Raw genomic sequence first — 26,110 nt, forward strand, 5'->3', positions numbered from 1 at the left:
ACGTTTGTATATCTAAACACAAACAGATTAAACATTTGTTTTATACCACTGGATTACTCTCCGTAACTTTGTAAGTAACGAGAACAAAAGAATGCATACCCTTTGGTGGACGATGGCTTCAAAACATTTCGTTATGGCTAGGGAATACAGTACAAAATCATCAATTACATTTCGTACATTTGCACAACATTAATCAAACTTTATATGTGATTTAGTAAATGAAATTGTGTCTTTTTTCCTCGCGCTTCAAGTAGAGCCACAGTTTTACCCATTTTTTTAACTTTTTTCAGCTGTTTTTTGCAAAAATGAATCATCATGTTGTTTACGAAAAATCACTTAAAACAATAAAGATGATTAAAAATAAATTCAAAATGGGGGCAAAAAGTAAGCACACGGTCCCCCAATTTTTCACTGATTTTAAAAACAAACTAATTATTGATATGCATAAAGATAATCCACTTATAAAAAATTCATATATTAATGCTGGATAGACTATAGAAAATGAATTCTACAAACATTCATTACATATCAAAACACATTAGGAAAATTTTCTTACTATGGTCCCTCCCATAAAATCGATGTATCCTGTTTTTTTCTTCCAAATGAAATACTCCTTTTTCCAAAAAATCTATATGAGAATAAAAAAAAATTATCAACTTCTCCATCCTTAAGGACGCTTGTATTCATACCACACTATAGATGTTTTGGAAAGAGGAGTTCATTGTGAAAGAAAAAAACATATGTCCGTGTGCTCGTTTGTGGTACTGTCACTGACAGATACCTAGTTGCCATCCATATTAATTAAGCCATAATTTCCTATATGAGGGGTTTGATATGTATTATGTTTGACAGTGTTTCCCAGTTATTGATCAAAAAGCAGCAAGTTATGTCTTAATATTGAGCTACCAAAACTAGTCTTTATAGAATAAGTTCTGAGTATCCCTGTTCAGGCAGAAAATTGGGGGTCTCGTGTCGCTGGCTTGTGCTCTACTTTTTTCCACTAGAAGAAAGTAGTGAATCTTTTTTCCTACATTAAGGGTAAAGATTTGAATATATAAGCTAAAAAATCAGTGAGGATTATAAGTAAAAACCAGAAAGTGGCTCTACTTCCGTGGCCGCCAAATCCTTAAGCCGTTGGTCTGGCTTGCGAAAGAAACAAAAAAAAATTGTAGGAATGAAATATAAAACCAACATTTCATAAATGTATGGAGATGTGTACATACCCTGCTGTAGAAGAAAAGGCGTAGATAGGAAAACGGCAATTGGACCCGACCAAACAGGCAATCTCTCCATTGGATGGAAAGCGGAGGAACATTGGCTTCCCCTAGATGGCAAGATATATATTTAATACTCTTAGGTATCATACACAATTACGTGCCTCGAATATCAATAGCTTTAATGTGATTTGTAATACAATAAAACAGGGAAATGCCAAAAAGATGAAGAGGTTATGATGGTAATCATTATCTATGTGCCAATTAAAATGCACGCGTTATAATTGTACCTGCTGCCCCTATTGCATGATCGTAAAAGGTGACTTGATTTAATATCTGAACTTTTCACTTCTACCTAACGTCTCCCTTGACACCACCTCACTTTTGGCCTTCTGTTGAGCGCTCGCCCCTGTGAGCAAGGTTCTGAGTTATCCCCTCTGCCGAGACACACCATAATCTATAAAAGTAGTAGTTTCTGCTCCTGCTTAGCGTTCAGCATTAAGGGAGTGGGACGACTGGTTCGCCCGTTGTCAGTATAATGTGAACGGATGGGGTGTGTTGCGTGGTGTTTTCGGCGGCATGCTGCAGCGATATAGCACTATAAAAAGGTAAACTTTCCACTTGCTGTTAATAGGACGTTAATGTAATCAAACAAATAAAAAATCTGAAAAAAAGACATTTCTTCTCTTTTGGCACTCCGAATGTATTACAGGTCAAAATATGATTGGTTTTAAAAGTCAGAAGGGAAAATAGGACTAGGAACTAGAACTGGTACAAAGTACCTGAGGAGAAAACACCGAAAATCCTTCCCTACGTGGGCTACGAACAAGACAGTGAAAGGTTAAGGGGAAAAATATTACAGTAAGCCATAACGGAAAAAAAACAGTGTACTCTTAACACTGTTTTTTTCTCTTTATGACTCCATTTTAAAAATACGTAACGTCCATGCTTCCCAAGGTGAGGCTTGCCATAGCGAACAGCTGTATGACAAGTTGCAGCCGACAACGGTTTGGCTAACAGCAGGTGTCGCCGAATAAATATTTATGATAAAAACACACAAAATTGATGGACGGCATTTACTTAAAATAAAAGTTATCAATGATAATTTGATCATCAACTTATCAGTTTCATTTCTGCAACGTCAATAACGAGTTACCTCCTTCAACCATCTGCCATGATTTTTTACACGACTAGGCCTATACTTATATAGCCTAGCGAAAAAGTAGTTCCGGTTTTCTCTTACATTATGGTCTGATAAAGAAAAAATGTCAGCCAATTAAATTCTGTGTAACAGGTGAAATTAAATTATTTTCGAGTACACCCTTATATCTTACCTGTACAATCGTTGATCCGGTTCCGGCAAGAGCATCTGAAAGTCAAAAACAGGTGACAATAATAATTCATGGTGTGGGTATCTTTGTTGGACAGCGTATCTCATCTTAATTTACGTTAATCTATGCATATATCTTGGGTTTGTTTCTGTACGAATAATATGAAAAAAAATCAGTTATAAAATCCAAGTGGCTAGTGATGAAATTCACCTTTTGTATTTGGAAAGCATACCTTTCACTCGGATTATGACGCATCGAGGTAGTGAGTCGTATCTGACAAAATGAAAAGTAAATGTGACAATATGATGTGCTATCTCTTTTTTATCTCATGGTGCATATATTTAGATTTCTTGAACTTGTAGTTATTGATTATTAATTATTGAAGTAGATATACATGTAAATGAAAGCTTAGTAAAAAAATATTTTAAAACAGAAAAAAACCAATTGTATCACACCATACACATTTTTTAAATATTTCGGTGAGATCACCACCTCTGGAAAAATGGATAATGGACGTTACCCAGCGCTATCCTGAACCCTCGCACACAGAATGTGGTCACCAATGTCAGACGATACCGGGCTCCATAACACTGCCTGACCTTTCGCTCGTGTGTCAATGGAGGATTCGTCCGTCACTGCGGATGTCAGTGGGACGACGCCATCACGTCGTGTGAAGAAAAATGTCGATACTGTTCTGAAATGTGGCAAGGAAGAGGACTGTCATCAAAATGTGTCATAATCATGGTAATAATAATAAAAAGAGACAGGAGGAGGTTATTATAACACGAAGATGTGAAAACAATAACAAATACGAGCAAAATATCCAATATAGTCATTCAGTGTAGAAACAGCTAGAAAACCATATCATCGTCAATATTATCTGTCAGTGGACTATCAATATACTATGTCCAATATATCCTATGTGGGAGCATTTGGACACTGTAAGACATAAGGTAAAACAAGCTATTATTTATCCTAAACGTTGCCGTTATACATGTATTATTCGCGCTCAGTAAGCTTCAGCTTCAGAAAGTGGCAATGTTTTAATTATATAAAGCTGATTTTCTTAAGTCCTTATCTCTGTAAACCAACCTGGTAGGATTGGTCGGTTTGGCCACGACCTTTATTTCCAGGTCTGACCCCACAAATATCGTAAACATCTGTTGTTCGGGTGGGGTCGGGTCAATGATTACAGGTGCTTCGTCTTTAGTTATTATTTCTATATAGAACTGAAAGATATAAAAATATATTATAAACCACCAGCATTTTACACATCCGAAAAGACAATAGAATACGTTATATGGTTATTTTATCACATACATGTTTAAACTTATTCTAGTAATATAAGCAAATTCCATGAACAACCTTGCAATACTATTCAATCTTATAGTAACTATCTTTAATAATTAATTAGATCTTATTTATTTAAACGATGATTGAGCCATTGTCAAATATTTGATCATTGCAGACAATTTTAAAGGTAGAATAACGACGAACGTTTGACGCTCAGTCCAGAGTGTTTCTTTTGATAAATGTAAACATCCTGTTGTTGTTTTTAAAGAAAAAAAAACAAATAATCATTTAATTATACTGTTTATATTTTAAATACAACATTGAAAGTGTCATTCTGTTTTAGGCAAAGTTCTGGGCATTAACATTGGTTTTGTAAGCCAGAAGACCGAAGTATATAGTATATAGTTATAAAAAGAAACACATTTGAAGTGAAACGTCAAAATTATCTCAAAGAATAACCAAGCGAAAAAATAAGGGTGTAGAATAATCTCAATATTATCGATTATCAAGTTCCGTGTGATATATATATTAAATGTAAAATAAATCTCATTCAGACGCAAAACCAACATTCTTTCTTACTGGACCTCGGAGTCCGATTTTTATGAGCGAAGTTGTACTGTGGGAACATGTGAGAGTAACAGATGTCGTGGTTTTTTGGGTTTTTTTTGTTTGTTTGTTGTTTTTTGGATTTTTTTTTTAACTTTTAGAGAAGTTTAGGTAGGGTTATTTTCACGAAGAAATAATGTTATTTCTACCAGAGATTTAGATACTATCTAACATATACACCCCAAATACGGTTGGAGCTTTGTAGTACGGTGTTATCATATAATGTAGTAATAACGTAGAGTAACTGTAGTGTTTTCTGTATAACAATTCTGTGAAGAAAGTTGAAAGTTGTATATTCGTATCATGTGTTAGCCACAACAGTAACTTATCAATTAATGTCCAGTCTTCTGATACAAGAACGATTTCTAATTGTTCATTCCATTTTCCTGAAGTTATAATTGGGATTCACGATGATCTTTACTTAAGATGTTGTAAAAAATGAAACTTTTTTGTTACTCATAAGAGACGTTTTCAGTTAGCATTGAATGCTATTAATTTTTCTACTATTTTTAAGGATAATTTGTTTCCAATTCTTTGGGGGTAGCCCTTAATATGTTACTGTATTTGAATTTATATCATGCGTTTGGTTAAAAGTTTCTAAAAAAAGGAAATCGCAAGTTTCGGTTACTAAATCATTTATTTAAAACACATTATCCACTTATAATATGAAATATGTTTTAAAGTTTTGGTGTTCTTACCTGTATCGGGACTGAACTAAGAGACCGCCCTTTGGTGTACCTACCTGTACTGGTACAGAAATAAGAGCCTGTCTTATGATATACCTACCTTTACCGGGACTGAACTAAGAGCCCGCCCTTTGATGTACCTACCTGTACCGGAACAGAACTTAGAGGTCGCCCTTTAGTGTATCGCTGACGGAGGGGATTAGGATCACCTGTCAGTTTGATGTTTTCTCTGTTGAAGTCCTGTATTGTGGCTGCTATGACTGCTGAATCGCCTACTTGGTAGTGAGGAGCGGAGGTGTCAATTTGTATAAAGCAATCCTAGAAAATAGATTGTCCAGTCAAAGCAAACATTTACAGTTGTTTTATGAAATTGGCATAGAACATTTGGTTGTTTTGTGGTACATGTATCATGAATATGAGAATTCCATCTTGTATATTAATCATTATGGTTTAGGCTAACAACGAATATTTTTACCAACAAAATAGATAATAATGCGTCTTTAAAACATGGCTGTGATGTCATCTATTGCTTGAGTTATAGTTCAGCCAGTCGACTTTTATCGGGACGTGGACCCAGCTTTCATGGAGACCTAGTAGTTGATATGAGCCAGTCGACTTTTATCAGGTCTCCATGAAAGCTGGGTCCACGTCCCGAGACTGGGTGCACTGGTCTCCTGCGGATGGACACCACTTTTGGGGGTGTGATGTGCGTCCGTGTGATATTTCACAGTAGCTCCAATTTGAGCCAACCTGTTTGCCATGGGTTGCATCTCGTATCTGGGGGAAGAAGGTCCTGGTGGTTGAATAGGTTTTGCTCTTTTTTCTTCCTTTTCTTACTGCTACATACCACTTTGGCTTCAGACTCCGGATAGACGGGAGGTAATATGGGCCCTGTATTATCAATCGGCTGGTCATGCCGAGCCCTTGGTATCCCGATTTCCAAGAAGGCGGTGGCTTAGGGTCAATCGTGAGTCTAATTTGAATAGTCAAGTTTATCTTGATCAGTTTTGCGGTTGTACTGTCGCAGGTGTGGTATTTAATATTACTCTTGCGAGAGTGCCACCGCGAGCTTGATTTTGATTATTTTAGTTCGGAATATTCTCCCGAGTATACTATCTTGTGTATCCCTGGCACTTTGACACTGGATATCCGTGTCATTGATAGTGTCCCCATGTTGGACTCCGTGGTGGGTGGGGGCACAGATAGTGAACAATACCAAACTCTACAGATGGCTTCCAATAGTAAACAAAAAGAACAAACAAACCCTGATAACAGTACCAATATAGACACATCTTTTCCCCAGTTTCTCCTGATAACATCTAAAGAATCTGGGGAAAAAGTCGCATCGCTATCACCTTTTGTAATTTAAAATGTCATCCAAGGTTGCATAGGGACAGCAAAATCCGTGAAGTCAAGATCGGGAGACCTCCTTGTAGAAGTCTTCCGAAAGACACAATCGGAAAACTTGTTGAAGTTAAAAGATTTCTTCGGTGTTGGTGTACATGTTAGGGCACACCAATCCCTGAATTTCTACAAGGGGGTAATCAGATTCCCTGCCTTGCAGAACGATACCGATGCCGATATCTTGCAGTTCTTCAAATCAGAGAATTTCTCGGTCTCGGAGGTGAGGCGGATACTGATCAAACTGTCAAAACAAACACCTTTGTACTTACGTTCGCAGTGCCCAACCTCCCATCATCAGTAATGGTAGGGTACTTGCGCTGCAACATCACTCCATATATACCAAATCCTCTACGATGTCGTAACTGCCAGAGATATGGTCATCATGAGGATCGATGCAGGCGCAAGGAGGTTTGTGAGCACTGTGGACGTGAGGGTCATAGCGATCCTGACGATTGTGCTAATTGCAATTGCACTCAAGCAGCTTCGTCTCGCGATTGTCCTTCCTGGAAGAAAGAGAGGGAGATTGTTCGGGTGAAATATACCCGAAACATTCCCTTTCCTGAAGCCAGGAGGATAGTCGAGAGTACTGACCCTACAGCATTGTCCTATGCATCTGTAACAAAACCCAAGCAACACAGCACCATAACTGTTAGCGATGCAACAGTACAGGCATACTTTGACAAACCAGCATTGTATGATGAGAAGAATGACAAGATTCTTTTCGGATCACCATCCCGGTTCAAATCAGGTAGGGTTGCTACTGGTAGCACATCGTCGCCAGTCGAACCTGCCCTGCCTAATAACAAACCAACAGGCCCAGCACCCCAAACACGAACAAAACAAGCTATTCGAAACGTGGCCCGTCATAGACGTACATTATCACAACCGTCTATTGACTTAAAAAAGCTTGCTGGTAACTCCAAGCGACCAGCAACAACACCACCACAGGAGCAACGGCGGACCAAAGCCACCAAGGTAAAGCTGCCGAGGCTCCCAGCAATAAATAATAAACCCGGTAAGGGATCAGATGACCCTGTTCATAGTCGGAACATCTATGATGTTCTCTCGGACGACAGCGAGTTTGGCGACAGCACATCTACTATCGCCAAACAACCTACTTCAAGTAGTCCTGTCGGTCCGAAAAGCTATCCTCGGGGAGCACCATGACAAACACAATCATACAATGGAACATACGCGGATTTAAAGCGAACATAGAAGAACTGGAACATCTTGTACAAGCAAAGAACCCATCCATATTCTGCCTCCAAGAAATAATGCTGAAAGACACCATCAATCTCATATAATTTACATTACACTCCAACAACAGGCGGCCGGGCATCAGGTGGTGTGGCGGTGGCGGTGCATAAAAACGTCCCCCACAGACACATCCAGCTAAATACCACCTTACAAGCTGTTGCCGTAAGTGCAACTCTTCACAGAAAAATAACAATCTGTTCTATATATTTACCTCTAAATAATCCATTTAGTTGTGATGAAGTAAGTAACCTCGTATCGCAACTACCAGTGCCATATATTATCATGGGTGACTTATACGGTCATAATAGCCTCTGGGGCTTCCCAGGTACTGATGATAGAGGTAGACGTATCGAAGAGTTTATTGATAAAAACAGCTTATGTCTTTATAACACCAATGCCCCAACATATTTACACCCTGCCTGTGGCTCGCTTACCCACATTGATCTATCGTTATGCCATCCATCAATTCTTCTGGATTATGATTGGAGGGTCAACGATGATCTTTGTGGAAGCGATCACTTTCCAATCATATTAAAAAAACATAGGGTCACCAAAACTTGAGGAGCCGGTTCCTCGTTGGAATTTACATAAGGCGGATTGGGCTCAGTTTAAAACCTTATGCGCCGAGGAGCTCATCGCGGATAATTTTTTGAACCTCGATGACCCCATTAAAATTTTCACAGAAGCGCTCACTTCTATCGCTACAAAAACCATACCAAAATCCGTGCCAAAACCTACAAAGTTCCTTCTGTCAAATGATTCATTTATCAATAGATCTGGTAGAAATGCAGCTCTGAGGCGGTACTTGGCTTCACCAACCGTCTCAAACTATAACAACTTTAAAATATGGAGAGCTAAAGCTCGAAGGTCCATTAAGTCCGACAAGAAAAGTACTTGGAAAGAGTACGTTTCAAAAATTAACTCCAATACATCTTCGAAGAAAGTTTGGGAAATGATTGGCAAAATTAGTGGGAAAAGAAAAACAACACCATCCTCCCATATAAACAAAAATAAAATCTTTTCTACTAAATCCGAAATAGCCGACGCCTTTGCCAAAAATTTCGCTGAACATTCATCGGTCAAAAATCATTCCAAAAAATTCCAAAAATTTAAAAAAAGAGAAGGAAAAAAGACGTCTAAATTTTAAATCCTCCAATACTGAAAGTTACAATACGCCTTTCGAGCTACCAGAACTGCTCGAGTCCCTCGAGAAATCAAAGGACTCGGCAGCTGGACCAGACGAAATTCCATATATGTTTTTAAAACAATTACCAGACGCTTCACTAAACTGTCTTTTAACTATATTTAACCAAGTCTATTCTTCTGGCAAAATTCCCGAGTCTTGGAAGGAATCTACTATTATACACCTTCCGTAGCCCTGGAAGGATGCTACTGATGCCAATAACTATCGTCCTATCTCACTGACCAGCTGCATTTGTAAAACTCTTGAACGTATGATAAATACTAGATTAGTTTGGTTCCTGGAATCAAACCATATTTTAAGTCCTTTGCAAAGCGGCTTTAGAGACCGCAGGGGAACGGTAGACCATTTAGTTAGACTAGAAACATTTATACGAAAAGCCTTTGCCAAGAAAGAACATCTTGTGGCTGTATTCTTTGACCTTGAAAAGGCATACGACACAACTTGGCAATATGGAATCATGAACGATCTTCATGATATCGGTATACGTGGTAATTTGCCAAAATTTATTTCAAATTTTATATCTGACAGGCATTTCAAATTTCGAACGGGTTCAACTTATTCAGAAACACAAAAACAGTAGATGGGTGTCCCTCAGGGTGGTATCCTGTCTGTCACATTTTTTGGCTTAAAAATTAACAGCATAACCAAATGTCTTGGTCAATCTACAGAAGGGTCTCTATTTGTGGATGATTTCTTCATCTGCTACAGATCAAGGAATTTGCACACTATAGAACGACAACTACAACAATGTTTAGGCAAATTACAAAATTGGGCTGATGAAAATGGCTTTAGATTTTCAAGATCAAAAACTGTCTGTATGCATTTCTGTCAAAAACAAAAACCACACAACGATTCAGACCTCACACTCAATGGAATTAAAATTCCAGTAGTTGAACAAACTAAATTTCTTGGATTAATATTTGATTCGAAACTGTCCTTTGTTCCACACATAAAACGTCTGAAGGATAAGTGCTCGAAGGCGCTGAACATTCTACGTGTTCTGTTCCCATTCTGATTGGGGTGCATACCGTGAAATGCTTCTGTGTATCTACCGTGCACTTATTAGATCACTTGACTACGGCTCGATTGTGTATGGATCGGCTCACAGCTCCTATCTACAGATGCTTGACCCTATCCAGAATCAGGGACTGCGTCTGGCACTTGGAGCTTTTCGAACAACACCTGTGAAGAGTCTCCATGTGGAAGCTAATGAGCCATCTCTAGATGATCGACGAAAGAAATTATCCTTATAGTATGCTGCTCAACTGAAATCCAATCCCAAAAACCCTGCATTCGATCTTGAATTTAATCCACAACACCAGGACATATTCAGACAAAATCAAAAGCTCATACCAACATTTGGCATCAGAATTTCAAAGTTTTTGCAGGAACTAAATATAAATTTAGACAACATTGACGAGTATACCATATCGGATGTACCACCATGGCTCATTCAAACACCTGATATCAATTTATCTTTGCATGAGAGGGCAAAGTCCAGTGCATTACCCGAAGAACATAAATCCTCCTTTCGGGAGTGCATCAGGACTTTCCCTGATCATGTTAAGATCTACACTGACGGCTCAAAAGATGGTGATAAGGTTGCGGCAGCATGCTGTACATCTAATCACTGTTCCTTTATCCGACTTCCAGATGTTGCCTCCATTTTCTCTGCGGAAGCTTGTGCCATCGGTCTGGCTCTTGACCACATCGAAGAACACCGCATTGAAAAGGCAATCATCTGTTCAGACTCTCTTTCGGTTCTTCAGGCTTTGAAATCAAAAAACCCAAGAAATACTCTAATTCAATTTTTTTAACCCGAACATTTCGATTATCGTCTAAAACTCAAATTACTTATCTCTGGATCCCAAGTCATGTGGGTATAAAGGGGAATGAACAGGGTGATAAAGCAGCTAAGACTGCTCTTCGGCTAGCACAAACATATTTGAAACTACCATACACCGACATCAAACCTTACATTCAATTAGCCATCAAACACCATTGGCAATAAAGGTAGTCTATCGAAACAAACAATAAACTGTTTAAAATTCAACCTACACTTAATCCTAAACTGTCCAGTCGGAGAGACCGCAGAGAGGAAGTTGTTCTCTCTCGGCTCCGAACTGGACACACATATTTTACACATTCTTATATATTGAGAGGGGAGGATCCTCCCACATGCAATGCATGTGATTCTCCTCACTGCATATTTTAGTGCACTGTATTAATTTTAAGCACATACGAGATAAGTACTACGATGTCTCCGACATGTACACTTTGTTCAATGTCGTGAGACATAATCGTATTTTTAATTATCTCAAAGAAATCGGTATTTTAGATAAAATATGAACTTTTTTTTTCTCATCATATCAACTCAACATTTCATAGTTTCATCAACATTTTGCATGAGTTTTCTCGTGTTTTTTAGCCCAAACTATTTTATCCCATGCAAACCTTTTTTTATCAAATAAACGTTTACAATCTGTGTTTTAATCCTTACTTGCCTCTTCTTACCCTGATCTTTTATCCTGATGTTAATGCCTGACTTGTAGTTTGGCCCCAAATGACCTTAGTTGTCGATGGGCCGTAAAACTCAAACAAACAAACAAACAAAATCAACTACTACTGTGGAATAGTTAACCTTTTCTTGTGGAATAGTTTGTGAACAATTCCACGGGAAATCTAACTTTTCCACAATGACTGGTGAACATTACTCAGCACTTAGCCAACATTATTTCCATATTCCTTTAGGGAATTTTAAATCCGGGGAGAGATGGACAAACAAAATCCAGAATCACAAGCAACAACAATCATGTTTTTTTATTTATGAATACCAGGTACTTGTTGCTCAAAATAGCATTCCAAAATAAATTTCACCATTTCTTTCACAGCCATATATATCAATAACCCATAAAATAATTCACTTTAATAAATCCTGAAAAAGGGGAAAGTTTAGATAGAATTCCATGAGACCACAGCTTAATTTTCTTTCGAAAAGAAATTACAGATGCTTGATTGTTTTTGTTTTGTTTTTATCCTAAACACTTCATATCATGTAACAATAGCATCTATTAAACACATTTACACCCCCAATTCTTTTTATATATTACATATTCTTGTGTCACATGATTTCACTTTTCTTTTTTTAGACCAAATCATTTAAACTTTATATAACAAGATGCCCAAAGGGCCTTAACGGTCATCTGACTACCTTAGCAATAGTAAAATTAATTATATATGGTGTCACTTTGTCAGGACCATGTCAGGATCATTTTCAATTTCTTTCAACAAATTTTATTTCAAACAAAAGGCCCAACAGCCTTAACATATAGAAAATTAATTAGATATAGTGTCATGGTAGCCATCTTCGATTTGGGATCAACCAGAGATGTAGCAATACTTTGTCGGGACCATGTCAGGATCATTTCATGCAAGTTTCAGCCAAATCGCACTATTAGAACCTGAGAAGAAGTTCAAAATGTGTTTTCAAGATGGTGGCTGTGCCGGCCATCTTGGATTTCGGATCGATCCGAAATATAACAACACTTTGTCGGAACCATTTCAGGATCATTTCATGCAAGAATCTGCCAAATCGCATTGGTAGAACTTGAGAAGAAGTTCAAAATGTGTTTTCAAGATGGCGGCTGTGCCGGCCATCTTGGATTTCAGATCGACCCGAAAAATAGCAACACTTTGTCGGGACTATGGAAAGATTATTCATGCAAGTTTCAGCCAAATCGCACCGGTAGAACTTGAGAAAAAGTTCAAAAAGTGTGTTCAAGATGGTGGCTGTGGCGGTTATCTTGGATTTCAGATCGACCCGAATAATAACAACACTTTGTCGGGACTATGTCAGGATCATTTCATGCAAGTTTCAGCCAAATCGCACCGGTAGAACTTGAGAAGAAGTTCAAAATGTGTTTTCAAGATGGCGGCTGTGGCGGCCATCTTGGATTTCGGATCAACCCGAAAAATAACAACACTTTGTCGGTACCATGTCAGGATCATTTCATGCAAGTTTCAGCCAAATCCACTAGTAGAACTTGAGAAGAAGTTCAAAATTAGTTTTCAAGATGGGGGCTGTGGCGGCCATCTTGGATTTCATCAACCCGAAAAACAACAACACTTTGTCGGGACCATGTCAGGATCATTTCATGCAAGTTCAAGCCAAATCGCACCGGTAGAACTTGAGAAGAAGTTCAAAATGTGTTTTCAAAATGGCGGTTGTGGCGGCCATCTTGGATTTCGGATCAACCCGAAAAATAACAACACTTTCTCGGGACCATATCAGGATTGTTTCATGCAAGTTTCAGCCAAATCACACCGGTAGAACTTGAGAAGAAGATTGAAATGTGAAAAGTTTATTGACGGCGGACTGCGCACGGCGGACGGCGCACGGCGGACGGCGCACGACGACGGACGAAGCATGATGGCTATAGGTCATCCTGACCTTTCGGGACAGATGACCTAAAAAATCATCACTACTGGGTTCGAAACTGAATGCAGAGCTACATATGTATGGTCCTCCATGTTGAATAGTGAAAACAACATTGAGCAAATATTTCGGCTTGAGTACCATATAGCACCTTTGTATGGATATCTCATAAAGTTCATACAAATCTAAATGTATACTGTCTTAGTGAGACAATGAAATGCATCATAAATTGATCTCAAGGTCCTATATGGGTTTACCTGGAGCTGTGGAATATTTAAGCAATATCTAGTGTACTAGATGTCATTTTTAAGTATGAGAAACACATCATAATGTGGAAATGTCAAGATACCCTTATGTGCTTCGAACAATTAATTATCTTGTGTTCGGTGTTTCTCTTTTGAATTTCTTAAATTTGATCAAGCAAAATTACCAAAGTTTACAATTGAGAGTGCTTACTTTTCTTCATAAATTTCGACATTTGTTAATTAATCTATGAAAACAGTTTAATACGATGAAATTTTAGTTATATACTTCTGACAAAACCTACCTTCTTAATGTTAAGATTTTGTAGCGGGACGCTGTTTTGTAGATCTATAAATTCTATGAACCCTGTTTTTCGACATTCAAAGTAATCCCCGTCCTGATCGATCGTAGGTATACTCAGTGTGTAGTTTCTGTTTATTCCCAATCTGTAACAATAGTTATCAAACAAAGACTATTATAGTCTGAAATGGTCGATATCCTAAGATGTATGCATGGAGAAACGTTGATCATGTGCATTATTGTTGGCATCATAGGAAAACTGTCCAGGATCACTAAAGAAATTTGGGTCTGGCAGATACTGTTCAGGATCAATAAAGACTAGATTCATAAACACATGTAATGGACTAGCATGTAATTGCTACATTTCATATTATTTTACAGCTTTTACGACTACATCATATGTCAAACAAAGGCACATGTAAGACACTAAAATTGATAATAGAATGTACGTACAGGGATCCTATTAATATCGATAGCCTGGGCAAATCTGAAGGCGGGCTGTATGTGATACAACAGATCAGACGGGTGATTTGGTCCATATATGTACATAAAAAGGACATCGTGGATATTACGACACTAATAGTAACCCCGAGAATACCTCTACATTTTAATTGCTTCATTGACATATTTCGTCTTTAGATGAAATAAAATAAAGGATGGAGCCGTAAGTTTGACAGGTATTTTTTAGTACAAAGAATGGTCAGATCAGATGGTGTTGTATACTCACGTCATATAAGGTGTCATCTGCACGATAGGGCTTCTGTTTCGCCGGTTAGTATCACTACGCTGTTTAGCGTTCACTTTTAACTGCATATGCCATTGTGTTATGTTTGGCTGTTTTGACAAATGCGTCCAACTGTGGCCCTCGTACCTGTGATTCAACCAACTTATTATCTTTATGATCACGAATTTTATTTCCGAAAAACTGTAGTAAAATAATTATTATCACAATAAAAGCTAAATGTCATATATAGATTTCACATCAGAACAAGTAAATAACAAATGTCGTAAAATTACACATGTTTTTAACGTTTAAACACTTTTTAGAAGAGAATAAATGTAACATTTTAGTATCTATTTTAAACTGAGTAAAAATGCCATAAAAATGTGCTTTCCAAGGTAATCATTATAAGTTTTTAAAAAATAGGCTCATGGGCATTAACGGTCATCTTAATATTGGCACAATAGACCATAGTCGTTTATAGATTTTAGCCTATTTGACCCCTGTGAATGAAGATCAAGGTCATTTTTTTAAAAACAAATATGGTAGCCCTTCATCCCAGCATGTCACATGCCCAATATCTGGTCTCTAGGCCTCTTAGTTATTCACAAAAAGATTTTTCAAGATTTTAGCCTATTTGACCACTGTGACCTTGGATGAAGGTCAAGGTCATTCATTTCAACGAACTTGGTAGCTCTCCATCCAAGCATGTCACAGGCCCAATATCGGGTTTCTAGGCCTCCTAGTTATTCTCAAGAAGTCGCTTAATTTTTTTATCTATTTGACCCCTGTGACCTTGAATGAAGGTCAAGTTCATTCATGTGAACAAACTTGGTAGCTCTTCATCCCAGCATGCTGCAGGCCCAATATGAGTATCCGGAGCCGTTCGGTTCTTGAGGGGAAGTTGTTTAAAGATTGTATCCTATTTGACCCCTGTGACCTTGAATGAATATGTAGGTCATTTATTTGAACAAACTTCGTAGCCCTTCATCCCAGCAAGCAGCAGGCCCAATTTGGGTATCCTGGGCCTTTCGGTTCTTGAATAGAAGTCGATTAAAGAGTTAAGCATATTTGACCTCTATGACCTTGAATGATGATCAAGGTCATTTATTTCAACAAACTTGGTAGTCCTTTATCTTATCCCAGCATGCTGCAGGTCCAATATGGGTATCCTGGGCCTTTCGGTTCTTGAGAAGAAGTCTTTTAAAGATTTTAGCCTATTTGACCCCTGGGACCTTGAATGAAGATCAAGGTCATTCATTTGAACAAACTTGATAGCCCTTCATTCCAGCATGTCACGTGCCCAATATCAGGTCTCTAGGCCTCTTAGTTATTCACAAGAAGTTTTTTTAAAGGATTTTAGCCTATTTGACCTTGAATGAAGGTCAAGGTCATTCATTTGAACAAACTCCATCCCAGAATGATACAGGCCAAATATCAGTTACCCTCGGACTTTCAGTTATTGAGAAGAAGTCGTTTTGAATGAAAAGTTTACGCGCGGCGCACGGCGCACGACGACGGACAGTGCATGATGACAATAGGTCATCCTGACTCTTCCGGTCAGGTGACCTAAAAAACCACTCAGTCGGCGGTGATTATGTTTTCTATGTAGGAAACATCAATTAAGGTTATAGGATGGTTAAAGACACTTTCAGTCTTTTCTTCTATTTCTTTTCTGACTTTATGTGAAACTCTTTTAAAGTGGAAGAAAAGTAACATGACTGGAGGAACAAAGACAAAAGCACAACACTTTTAATTTTAAAATTTCTAAACGGCTTTGTCTATTTTAAGACCAGTGATGAATTTGATGAACGAAAGATTATATCAAATGTTCAAAGCGCATGGTTCTCAGAAATGAGTATGATTATTAACATGATGATAATGAATAGCTCCACTGAATGGTCCAAGTAAAAGGTTTTGAAACAATTAATAAAGCACTGAATATTGTATTGAATAAATGCTATGTTTATATACTGTCAACTGGCCTTATTTCTAGAATGAATAATGTTAATGCAATATATATAGTACTTACATTAGATCTGTGTATTCTGCTGTTTCGTCGACCTTGATTGTGACCTCCGCCTTGTCCAGTTCCCAGCCCAGTATCACATTAAGAGCCATAACATGAACGGATATATTACCATTCACCTCTGGGGTAACTCCACGTGGTGTAACTGACTGGCCCGTGTATTTTTCCTCCACGTCCCAGTGACCAAAGTAACCCTGGTTTCCTGTCGCCGCCATGATGCTGTTTCGTGAACCAGTGATGTCCGCCCCTATACTGGAACATTGCAGACCACACTGTCCTTTGTCACGTCGCCAGCCGGTTAGTATCTTTGCGTTAACCTACATTACACAAAGAGAAATATAGTCCTATAGTTCAAAGTTGTTCAGTCATTACTGTTTTATATTTTTAAATTCCTTATAACACAACTTTAAACTGGACTATAATGACAATTTTTAATCACATGATGAATCATATATTAGGCAGATAGCACCACAATTATTGATGACACCATATTATCATCATTATAAATTACATAAAATTACCCAACAATAAGTTGCAAAAACCTTCTTTCCGTATTAAAAGTACAAAAATAATTTTAGTCTTAAGGATCTGCTCTGGTGCGGATTCAGTCTCGTTGAAGTCTCGTTTCAATATAATCAAAGAGTTTTTGTGATTTTCAAAAACTAATTGTCTCAATTTGTAGTAAGTTGCCATATAGAAAATATGTCTTATATTAAACTTCTATTGCTGGTAGAATTTGTTATACACAAATTTTAAGAAATGACTAATTTGGCGGCCATTTTGGAAAGGTGCATTTCTTAAAACTCTGTAGAGAGATGAAATTTTAACCTTTTTACTTTAATATTTTTACTTAAATCGCCGATGCGCAACACTTTTAGCTTTATTAAGTTAATTTTTTGCTGTAAATCTTTAAAGGTTAAAATGAAGTGACGAAAATGATAAGCATTTAAGAGCGGAATCATAACCTACATTTTTACATTTTACTGAAGATATAATGATTGGAGGTTTTATCAAGAAATGCTGAAAAATAACAAATTTTGAAATGGGCCAAAAAAAAAACAAGCACACTGATCCTCTATTTTATTATTATTTTTTTCTTGAATTGCAAAAATTGACAAAATTGGTTTTGTCAATATTGTGAATATTCATATATATTAGACAATTTATTTGCAAAATATTGCTTTAGATCGTCGTGTGTATGCTCAAAACAATGACATTCCGGTATAATAATAATTTACGTTAAATACTTACATGTATCTTTGATTCAATAAAGATCAAAATCAAGCACACCACCGTATTATTTTTATTACATTTTTCATCATTGGTTTGAATTCCTATTTCAAAACATTGATATCAGAAAAAGTTAGTTATCAGAAAATTTTGACTTTTTATCAGAGCAGATCCTTAAATCAATATGAAAGCAATACAATCATTTCCACTTACAAGAATATCACCTGAATGGTCATCAAAAGCCTCAAAACTCATGGAACCACCTAGGAATTCTGGTTCGGTTGTCGCTCCTGTTCCTGTACTAGAGGTGGCGCAATTCTCAGGCCCCCGATACAGTATCAAGAGGATAAGCAGATGACGAAGTTCCACATGGAGCTTCATCTTCTGCGTTCTGTAGTATATACTATTCTGTTGAAATGGAAATATCAAATATTCCAACTTTTCAAGAACAAAATGTTAATATATATATATCTTGATTCCATCTAAGTGATCAGCACATATACCAAAACTAAATAATCGTGAAGCTGCCAGGTGAACAGGCTATAGATACCAAAGCGCAAACAGTAATGTCCGTGAATGGAATAGGAGTAAAGGACATTGGGTGTCAAAACGTGTGCCTTTATTAGGCGGATTGTTGTTCCTGTAGGATTGGTGTTTAAATGAATGGCAGAGTTACATAATGTAATAATGCTGTTTTATGTTATCATAATGTCATAGACTTGTTGTAATTACTGCTATAACACAAGTCACAACAATTACTTACTGCTGAATATATTGATTACGCAATTAAAATGATTCTTTTTCTGTTCAACATAATTCAAAACATTGTAGTATAAAATGACTATAAAGGAATAAAATTGAACATGAAATATCCGTTAATAGGTAAGACAATAAAATATGTATAACCGTTTTTGATATGTCTTACCTTAGTGTGAAGACCGGAGATGTTGACGTTTGAACTCCTCCCGAAGGTGTAACATTTGTTCCGAAATTTCTATGTTAATAAGTTTATTAACTTCAATGTAAAAATCGATTGTTCAATTAGAAACAATCTGTAAGTGGGTTGTTATTAAAGGGACACGGTCGTCACACTGAGGCACTGAGACACTGTCCACGGGACAACTTTAAATCAGATATGTCCTTTGGTAGACTTCTTTATATCAGACCGCGGATTCAAATAAATCCTGATTGTCGAGAGAAAATTGATGTTTTTAGTTAATTTGTTTCAATTGTCAACGGCAGCCATTAATGCGACTGTCCTAGAAAGATGAAGTTGTGAGCAATATATTTGTGATAACTGTCATTGTAATTGCTTTGTTAAAATGTTAATGCCTTTGGTTCAGATACGGCCGTCTAAATATATAAGTGGACCTATTTCTTACTTATGTTGCAGTCGGCATGGACAAGGTGGATAGTATTACTTTAAGGTCTAGCCATATCTATGGTATATGGAGGATTAGCATCACAGTCCTTTCCTTACTACACTGTACACAGGGGGTAACGGAATACCAGGCATGTCAAGTAAGGGGATTACTGCTAATCGCTCGGACCAGGCTTCCTTGGCGAAGCAATCGATCCGACAGACAATATACAGTGCTATCTTTAACAGTACAATGTTGTGAAGATGATACCTATTTAATCTGGTCGATGTTCCAGGTTGGTCTGTACTCCCCGATATCCGATTATTGGGATCACCCTGTCAAACATCGTTCAGTTTTAGTCTACAGTCAGTTATTGATGTACATAATCTCCACACACTGATCCGAGTACACCCTTGGTTTATCTACCAATCAATTGTTTATCTACAATGTTTATTCTACCAATCACTTGTCCTTCCTTAGTTTATCTACCAATTAATTGTCCTTCCTTAGTTTATCTACCAATTAATTGTCCTTCCTTAGTTTATCTACCAATCAATTGTCCTTCCTTAGTTTATCTACCAATCAATTGTCCTTCCTTAGTTTATCTACCAATCAATTGTCCATCCTTAGTTTATCTACCAATCAATTGTCCATCCTTAGTTTATATACCAATCAATTGTCCTTCCTTAGTTTATCTACCAATCAATTGTCCTTCCTTAGTTTATCTACCAATCAATTGTCCTTCCTTAGTTTATCTACCAATCAATTGTCCTTCCTTAGTTTATCTACCAATCAATTGTCCTTCCTTAGTTTATCTACCAATCAATTGTCCTTCCTTAGTTTATCTACCAATCAATTGTCCTTCCTTAGTTTATCTACCAATCAATTGTCCTCCTTAGTTTATCTACCAATCAATTGTCCTTCCTTAGTTTATCTACCAATCAATTGTCCTTCCTTAGTTTATCTACCAATCAATTGTCCTTCCTTAGTTTATCTACCAATCAATTGTCCTTCCTTAGTTTTATCTACCAATCAATTGTCCTTCCTTAGTTTATCTACCTATCAATTGTCCTTCCTTAGTTTATCTACCAATCAATTGTCCTTCCTTAGTTTATCTACCAATCAATTGTCCTTCCTTAGTTTATCTACCAATCAATTGTCCTTCCTTAGTTTATCTACCAATCAATTGTCCTTCCTTAGTTTATCTACCTATCAATTGTCCTTCCTTAGTTTATCTACCAATCAATTGTCCTTCCTTAGTTTATCTACCAATCAATTGTCCTTCCTTAGTTTATCTACCAATCAATTGTCCTTCCTTAGTTTATCTACCAATCAATTGTCCTTCCTTAGTTTATCTACCAATCAATTGTCCTTCCTTAGTTTATCTACCAATCAATTGTCCTTCCTTAGTTTATCTACCAATCAATTGTCCATCCTTAGTTTATCTACCAATCAATTGTCCTTCCTTAGTTTATCTACCAATCAATTGTCCTTCCTTAGTTTATCTACCAATCAATTGTCCTTCCTTAGTTTATCTACCAATCAATTGTCCATCCTTAGTTTATCTACCAATCAATTGTCCTTCCTTAGTTTATCTACCAATCAATTGTCCTTCCTTAGTTTATCTACCTATCAATTGTCCTTCCTTAGTTTATCTACCAATCAATTGTCCATCCTTAGTTTATCTACCAATCAATTGTCCTTCCTTAGTTTATCTACCAATCAATTGTCCATCCTTAGTTTATCTACCAATTAATTGTCCTTCCTTAGTTTATCTACCTATCAATTGTCCTTCCTTAGTTTATCTTATTGTCCATTTGTATCCTTATTTATCTACCTATCATTGTCCTTCCTTAGTTTATCTACCTATCATTGTCCTTCCTTAGTTTATCTACCATCATTGTCCTTCCTTAGTTTATCTACCTATCAATTGTCCATCCTTAGTTTATCTACCTATCAATTGTCCATCCTTAGTTTATCTACCAATCAATTGTCCATCCTTAGTTTATCTACCTATCAATTGTCCATCCTTAGTTTATCTACCAATCAATTGTCCATCCTTAGTTTATCTACCAATCAATTGTCCTTCCTTAGTTTATCTACCAATCAATTGTCCATCCTTAGTTTATCTACCTATCAATTGTCCATCCTTAGTTTATCTACCAATCAATTGTCCATCCTTAGTTTATCTTACCAATCAATTGTCCTTCCTTAGTTTATCTACCAATCAATTGTCCATCCTTAGTTTATCTACCAATCAATTGTCCATCCTTAGTTTATCTACCAATCAATTGTCCTTCCTTAGTTTATCTACCAATAATTGTCCTTCCTTAGTTTATCTACCTATCAATTGTCCTTCCTTAGTTTATCTACCTATCAATTGTCCTTCCTTAGTTTATCTACCAATCAATTGTCCTTCCTTAGTTTATCTACCAATCAATTGTCCTTCCTTAGTTTATCTACCAATCAATTGTCCTTCCTTAGTTTATCTACCAATCAATTGTCCTCCTTAGTTTATCTACCAATCAATTGTCCTTCCTTAGTTTATCTACCAATCAATTGTCCTTCCTTAGTTTATCTACCAATCAATTGTCCTTCCTTACTTTATCTACCTATCAATTGTCCTTCCTTAGTTTATCTACCAATTAATTGTCCATCCTTAGTTTATCTACCAATCAATTGTCCTTCCTTAGTTTATCTACCAATCAATTGTCCTTCCTTAGTTTATCTACCTATCAATTGTCCTTCCTTACTTTATCTACCTATCAATTGTCCTTCCTTAGTTTATCTACCAATTAATTGTCCATCCTTAGTTTATCTACCAATCAATTGTCCTTCCTTAGTTTATCTACCAATCAATTGTCCTTCCTTAGTTTATCTACCAATCAATTGTCCTTCCTTAGTTTATCTACCAATAAATTGTCCTTCCTTAGTTTATCTACCTATCAATTGTCCTTCCTTAGTTTATCTACCTATCAATTGTCCTTCCTTAGTTTATCTACCAATCAATTGTCCATCCTGAAAATATATCGTCAGGGTTATAAACGGCCTTCACTTGGGTTTACTTATGCATGTATTTATCGAAAATAATGTTGGTCTGTAACTTCATCAATTATAATATATGTCAAAGATGCAAAAACAAAATCACATTGTTAAAAAAGAGAATTCTTAATTTGGTTAATCGAATCCTCTTTAACTTCTAAATTGATATATACCGATGTATACGTTTTGTAAAACTGGGTATAATACATCACAATACTAATTTGTTGTTCTCCGCCTTTACTGTGAAACATGATGCCACGCGAGACGCGATATAAGCAAGGTAAATTTACAACAGTTATTCGGAATCAATCATAACTATCTAACTTTACTTATGGCCAGGTAAAGTGAAAAAAGTTATTCATTATTCGGAATAAATCTTAATTATCTAACTTTACTTATGGCCGGGTAAAGTGAAACAGTTATTCGTTGTTCGGAATAAATCTTAATTATCTATATTTAATTATGGCCGGGAAAAGTGAAAAAGTTATTCATTATTCGGAATAAATCTTAATTATCTAACTTTACTTATGGCCGGGTAAAGTGAAACAGTTATTCGTTATTCGGAATAAATCTTAATTATCTAACTTTATAATGGCCGGGTAAAGTGAAAATGTTATTCATTATTCGGAATAAATCTTAATTATCTAACTTTACTTATGACCGGGTAAAGTGAAACAGTTATTCGTTATTCGGAATAAATCTTAATTATCTAACTTTACTTTTGGCCGGGTAAAGTGAAAAAAAGTTATTCGTTATTCGGAATAAATCATAACTATCTAGCTTTACTTTTTGCCGGGTGAAGTCCAAGTTAGACAGTTATTTGTTGATCTGCATAAATAACGAATAACATTACCTTGCTCGTGGAGATATAGAAATATATATAAAAAAAAACCACTTACCTAACTAGGTACATGCATACTTGATCGTTCCTTTTATTCATAATCACCACAAAGGTTTGAACCCCTACAGTCGTTCCTTTTACCGTAATCACCACAATGGTCTGTACCCCTACAATCGTTCCTTTTACCGTAATCACCACAAAGGTTTGAACCCCTACAATCGTTCCTTTATACCGTAATCACCACAAAAGTTTGAACCCCTACTATCGTTCCTTTTTACCGTAATCACCACAAAGGTTTGAACCCCTACAATCGTTCCTTTATACCGTAATCACCACAAAAGTTTGAACCCCTACTATCGTTCCTTTTTACCGTAATCACCACAAAGGTTTGAACCCCTACAATCGTTCCTTTATACCGTAATCACCACAAAAGTTTGAACCCCTACAATCGTTCCTTTATACCGTAATCACCACAAAAGTTTGAACCCCTACAATCGTTCCTTTTTACCGTAATCACCACAAAGGTTTGAACCCCTACAATCGTTCCTTTTTACCGTAATCACCACAAAGTTTTAAGCCCCTACAATCAATCCTTATCCTTTACAAAGTTCAGGTAGGAAAAGAATAAACGCTCTCGAAATGTTTCATAGTATTATTCGCATCTTCCCATCCAAATTATTGGTATTGACGTACCTAATCGAAAACTTTTGAAGTTTGGAAAGTAAGGTTAACTGGCTAATCATTTGTGTGATGTAGGTGACAGTGTTTACATTGTTTAAAGATGCTCCACCGCTGACAAATGGTATTTTTTCACTATCAAAAACAGGAGCAGGCGATTTAGTATTTTTCCTTAGTTATAAAATTAACTAACTTTACACCATTACCACCATTGACATGTTTGAGCTTCTAATTTTATTTTAAGTTAAAATTTAAAAAAAAAAATAATTGCATCCCGAAAAAATTCCGTGATACTATATCCTATATGGAATGAAGAACTGATTGCCCATGCACCAAAGGCAAAATAAATTATTTTATATTATTTTTTGTGTTAATTAGACATATATACATGACTGAACACCAATTATTGTTCAAATGATGAATATCAGTTATGCTCTGTCGGCGGTGGAGCATCTTTAAGTCATCGAAACGCCACATATAAACACATCCATTGGTTGCATACCAATATTATTATGTAAGTATTGATCACTTCCGATAGTTAAATTGTCTCCCATAACAATATGTATCGAGACCAGTGAAAGAGGAGCCACTTATCTCTTATTCGCCACTGTTAATAGTAGCTGATAGTTCGACCAGCGTTTATGGTTGATTTTTAGTAATTTCTGTTTAACAGATATAGACCTTTGTCAAATTGAATGATAAAAATGTTTTCATATACATGTACATACACTAGCAGTTTAACACCAAGTCTCCAACTTGTTCATGATCAACAAGAAGAAAGAAAGAAAGAAAGAAAGAAAGAAATTCTTCGCAATCGAAATTTAGTAGACAAGTAGACAACTTCGCTAGCCAAGGGTATTTAGGCCGATACTATTCCTACACGGAAGAGTATCGGACTTGATACCCTTGGCTGGCGAAGTTGACTAGTAGGTGCTTTTACATATATTTCTTAATAGATAAATTTATTTTATTGGGGTACTAATATTTTAATAACATTTGGTATTCACTTCAATCGCTGCCTCTATGTTAATATATGATAGTAAAACTACACAACATGTGATGACTATTAGATTAATCACAGTCTTTAGCCCGATTCCACATGTACCATGGCACTAAAGCGGTTTTAAAAATACAGTTGTCAAACGTTGTGTAGTTTTAGTATGATATATTGGTCTGTTCTATCGATTTTGTCCTCCGTGGACATTTAGGATGACTAACACTAACTCTCCCGATAGGCCTGGTATTACCTCTACCCCGGAAAGACACTTAAAGGTGCGCAATATAGAAATACTGTGTAAGCATTAAACATTCATGAATTGTTCAGACGCCAACATAACCAGCCAGTAGAGCGAGGTAAGATTATTATTATAACTAATTAGTTTTATTACCTCTCCTCGCATAGGTTGTAAATGTAATGTATTCTTTTTTCATGTATCTGATCGTTTTAATGCAGCGTAGTAAGACATCTAGACACATTGTTTATCTTATTGTTACCGTAAACACTTGGAAATAAGCCAGCTCTGAAAATACGCCTGTAACTACCTAGAGTAAAATCGTCTTAAAAATAAGCCTGATTGGAAATTAATACTCTTTGATCCTGATTGGAACTATAAGTAATATTTGTGTATTTTATTTCCATTAATAATTAGTTTAATTTAGCATACAGAATAAGTTATATAGAATAAAGTATAATATATAATATACACGACTTTCCTTCTCTCTTAAATTAAATGTCTGACGACCGATAAGGATATTCAAAGTAGACTTTACTTCTAATTGTACCATATATGTTTCAGATGATTCATAAGCAATTGACGCTATAATTTCAATTGATAAAATCGCCTTTTTCTAGTTGTTGGGGAACATATACATATATTGGACCAATATTGAAAAACATAAGCTCTCAATAAAACTACTCTTTGTACAAACATCGGAAGAATACTTGGTGTATAGTTAAAACAATAATGATTCACGTAAATCGTTTTGTTTATAAGTAATACCATGACTGAATGTGTTGTAGTTCCACAGACATCTTGGTTAGAGATGAGGATCCCCGGGGTACTCATCCTGGTGCTGTATGGAATATTTACAGTCTACCCCACGTCTGGTGCCAGAACCGGATCAGCAGGAGCGACAACCGGACCAGAGTTTCTAGGGGGTACCATGAGTTTTGAGGCATTTGCTGATCATATCGATATCCTGGTAATCATCTAAATCTTATATAGTTTGATTCAA

The 26,110-nt window shown here is 36.5% G+C and overlaps 2 protein-coding genes across 2 annotated transcripts in view; one reads left to right on the forward strand and one right to left on the reverse strand.

The window, feature by feature from the left end:
- Nucleotides 1-118: 118 nt before the first annotated feature.
- On the reverse strand, nucleotides 119-18,986 carry LOC138319796 (uncharacterized). Its single transcript, XM_069262928.1, has 12 exons — nucleotides 18,879-18,986; nucleotides 18,167-18,361; nucleotides 16,727-17,040; nucleotides 14,701-14,844; nucleotides 13,978-14,119; nucleotides 5,275-5,448; nucleotides 3,638-3,774; nucleotides 3,066-3,239; nucleotides 2,778-2,818; nucleotides 2,549-2,583; nucleotides 1,224-1,324; nucleotides 119-137 (listed from the first exon to the last, which is right to left on the reverse strand). Exons 2-12 carry the CDS (start codon nucleotides 18,332-18,334, stop codon nucleotides 119-121), a joined length of 1,449 nt encoding a protein of 482 aa, XP_069119029.1. The 5' UTR covers nucleotides 18,335-18,361; nucleotides 18,879-18,986.
- A 6,126-nt stretch (nucleotides 18,987-25,112) lies between these two features.
- The window catches only part of LOC138319375 (fibropellin-1-like), a 90,374-nt gene continuing 89,376 nt past the window's right edge, over nucleotides 25,113-26,110 (forward strand). Inside the window, exons 1-2 of the mRNA XM_069262472.1 lie at nucleotides 25,113-25,228; nucleotides 25,896-26,077. Coding sequence (XP_069118573.1) covers nucleotides 25,919-26,077 — 159 coding nt within the window. The 5' untranslated portion in view covers nucleotides 25,113-25,228; nucleotides 25,896-25,918. The remainder of the gene's footprint in view (nucleotides 25,229-25,895; nucleotides 26,078-26,110) is intronic.

Source organism: Argopecten irradians, chromosome 3, assembly GCF_041381155.1.
Source record: "Argopecten irradians isolate NY chromosome 3, Ai_NY, whole genome shotgun sequence".
NCBI lineage: Eukaryota > Metazoa > Mollusca > Bivalvia > Pectinida > Pectinidae > Argopecten > Argopecten irradians.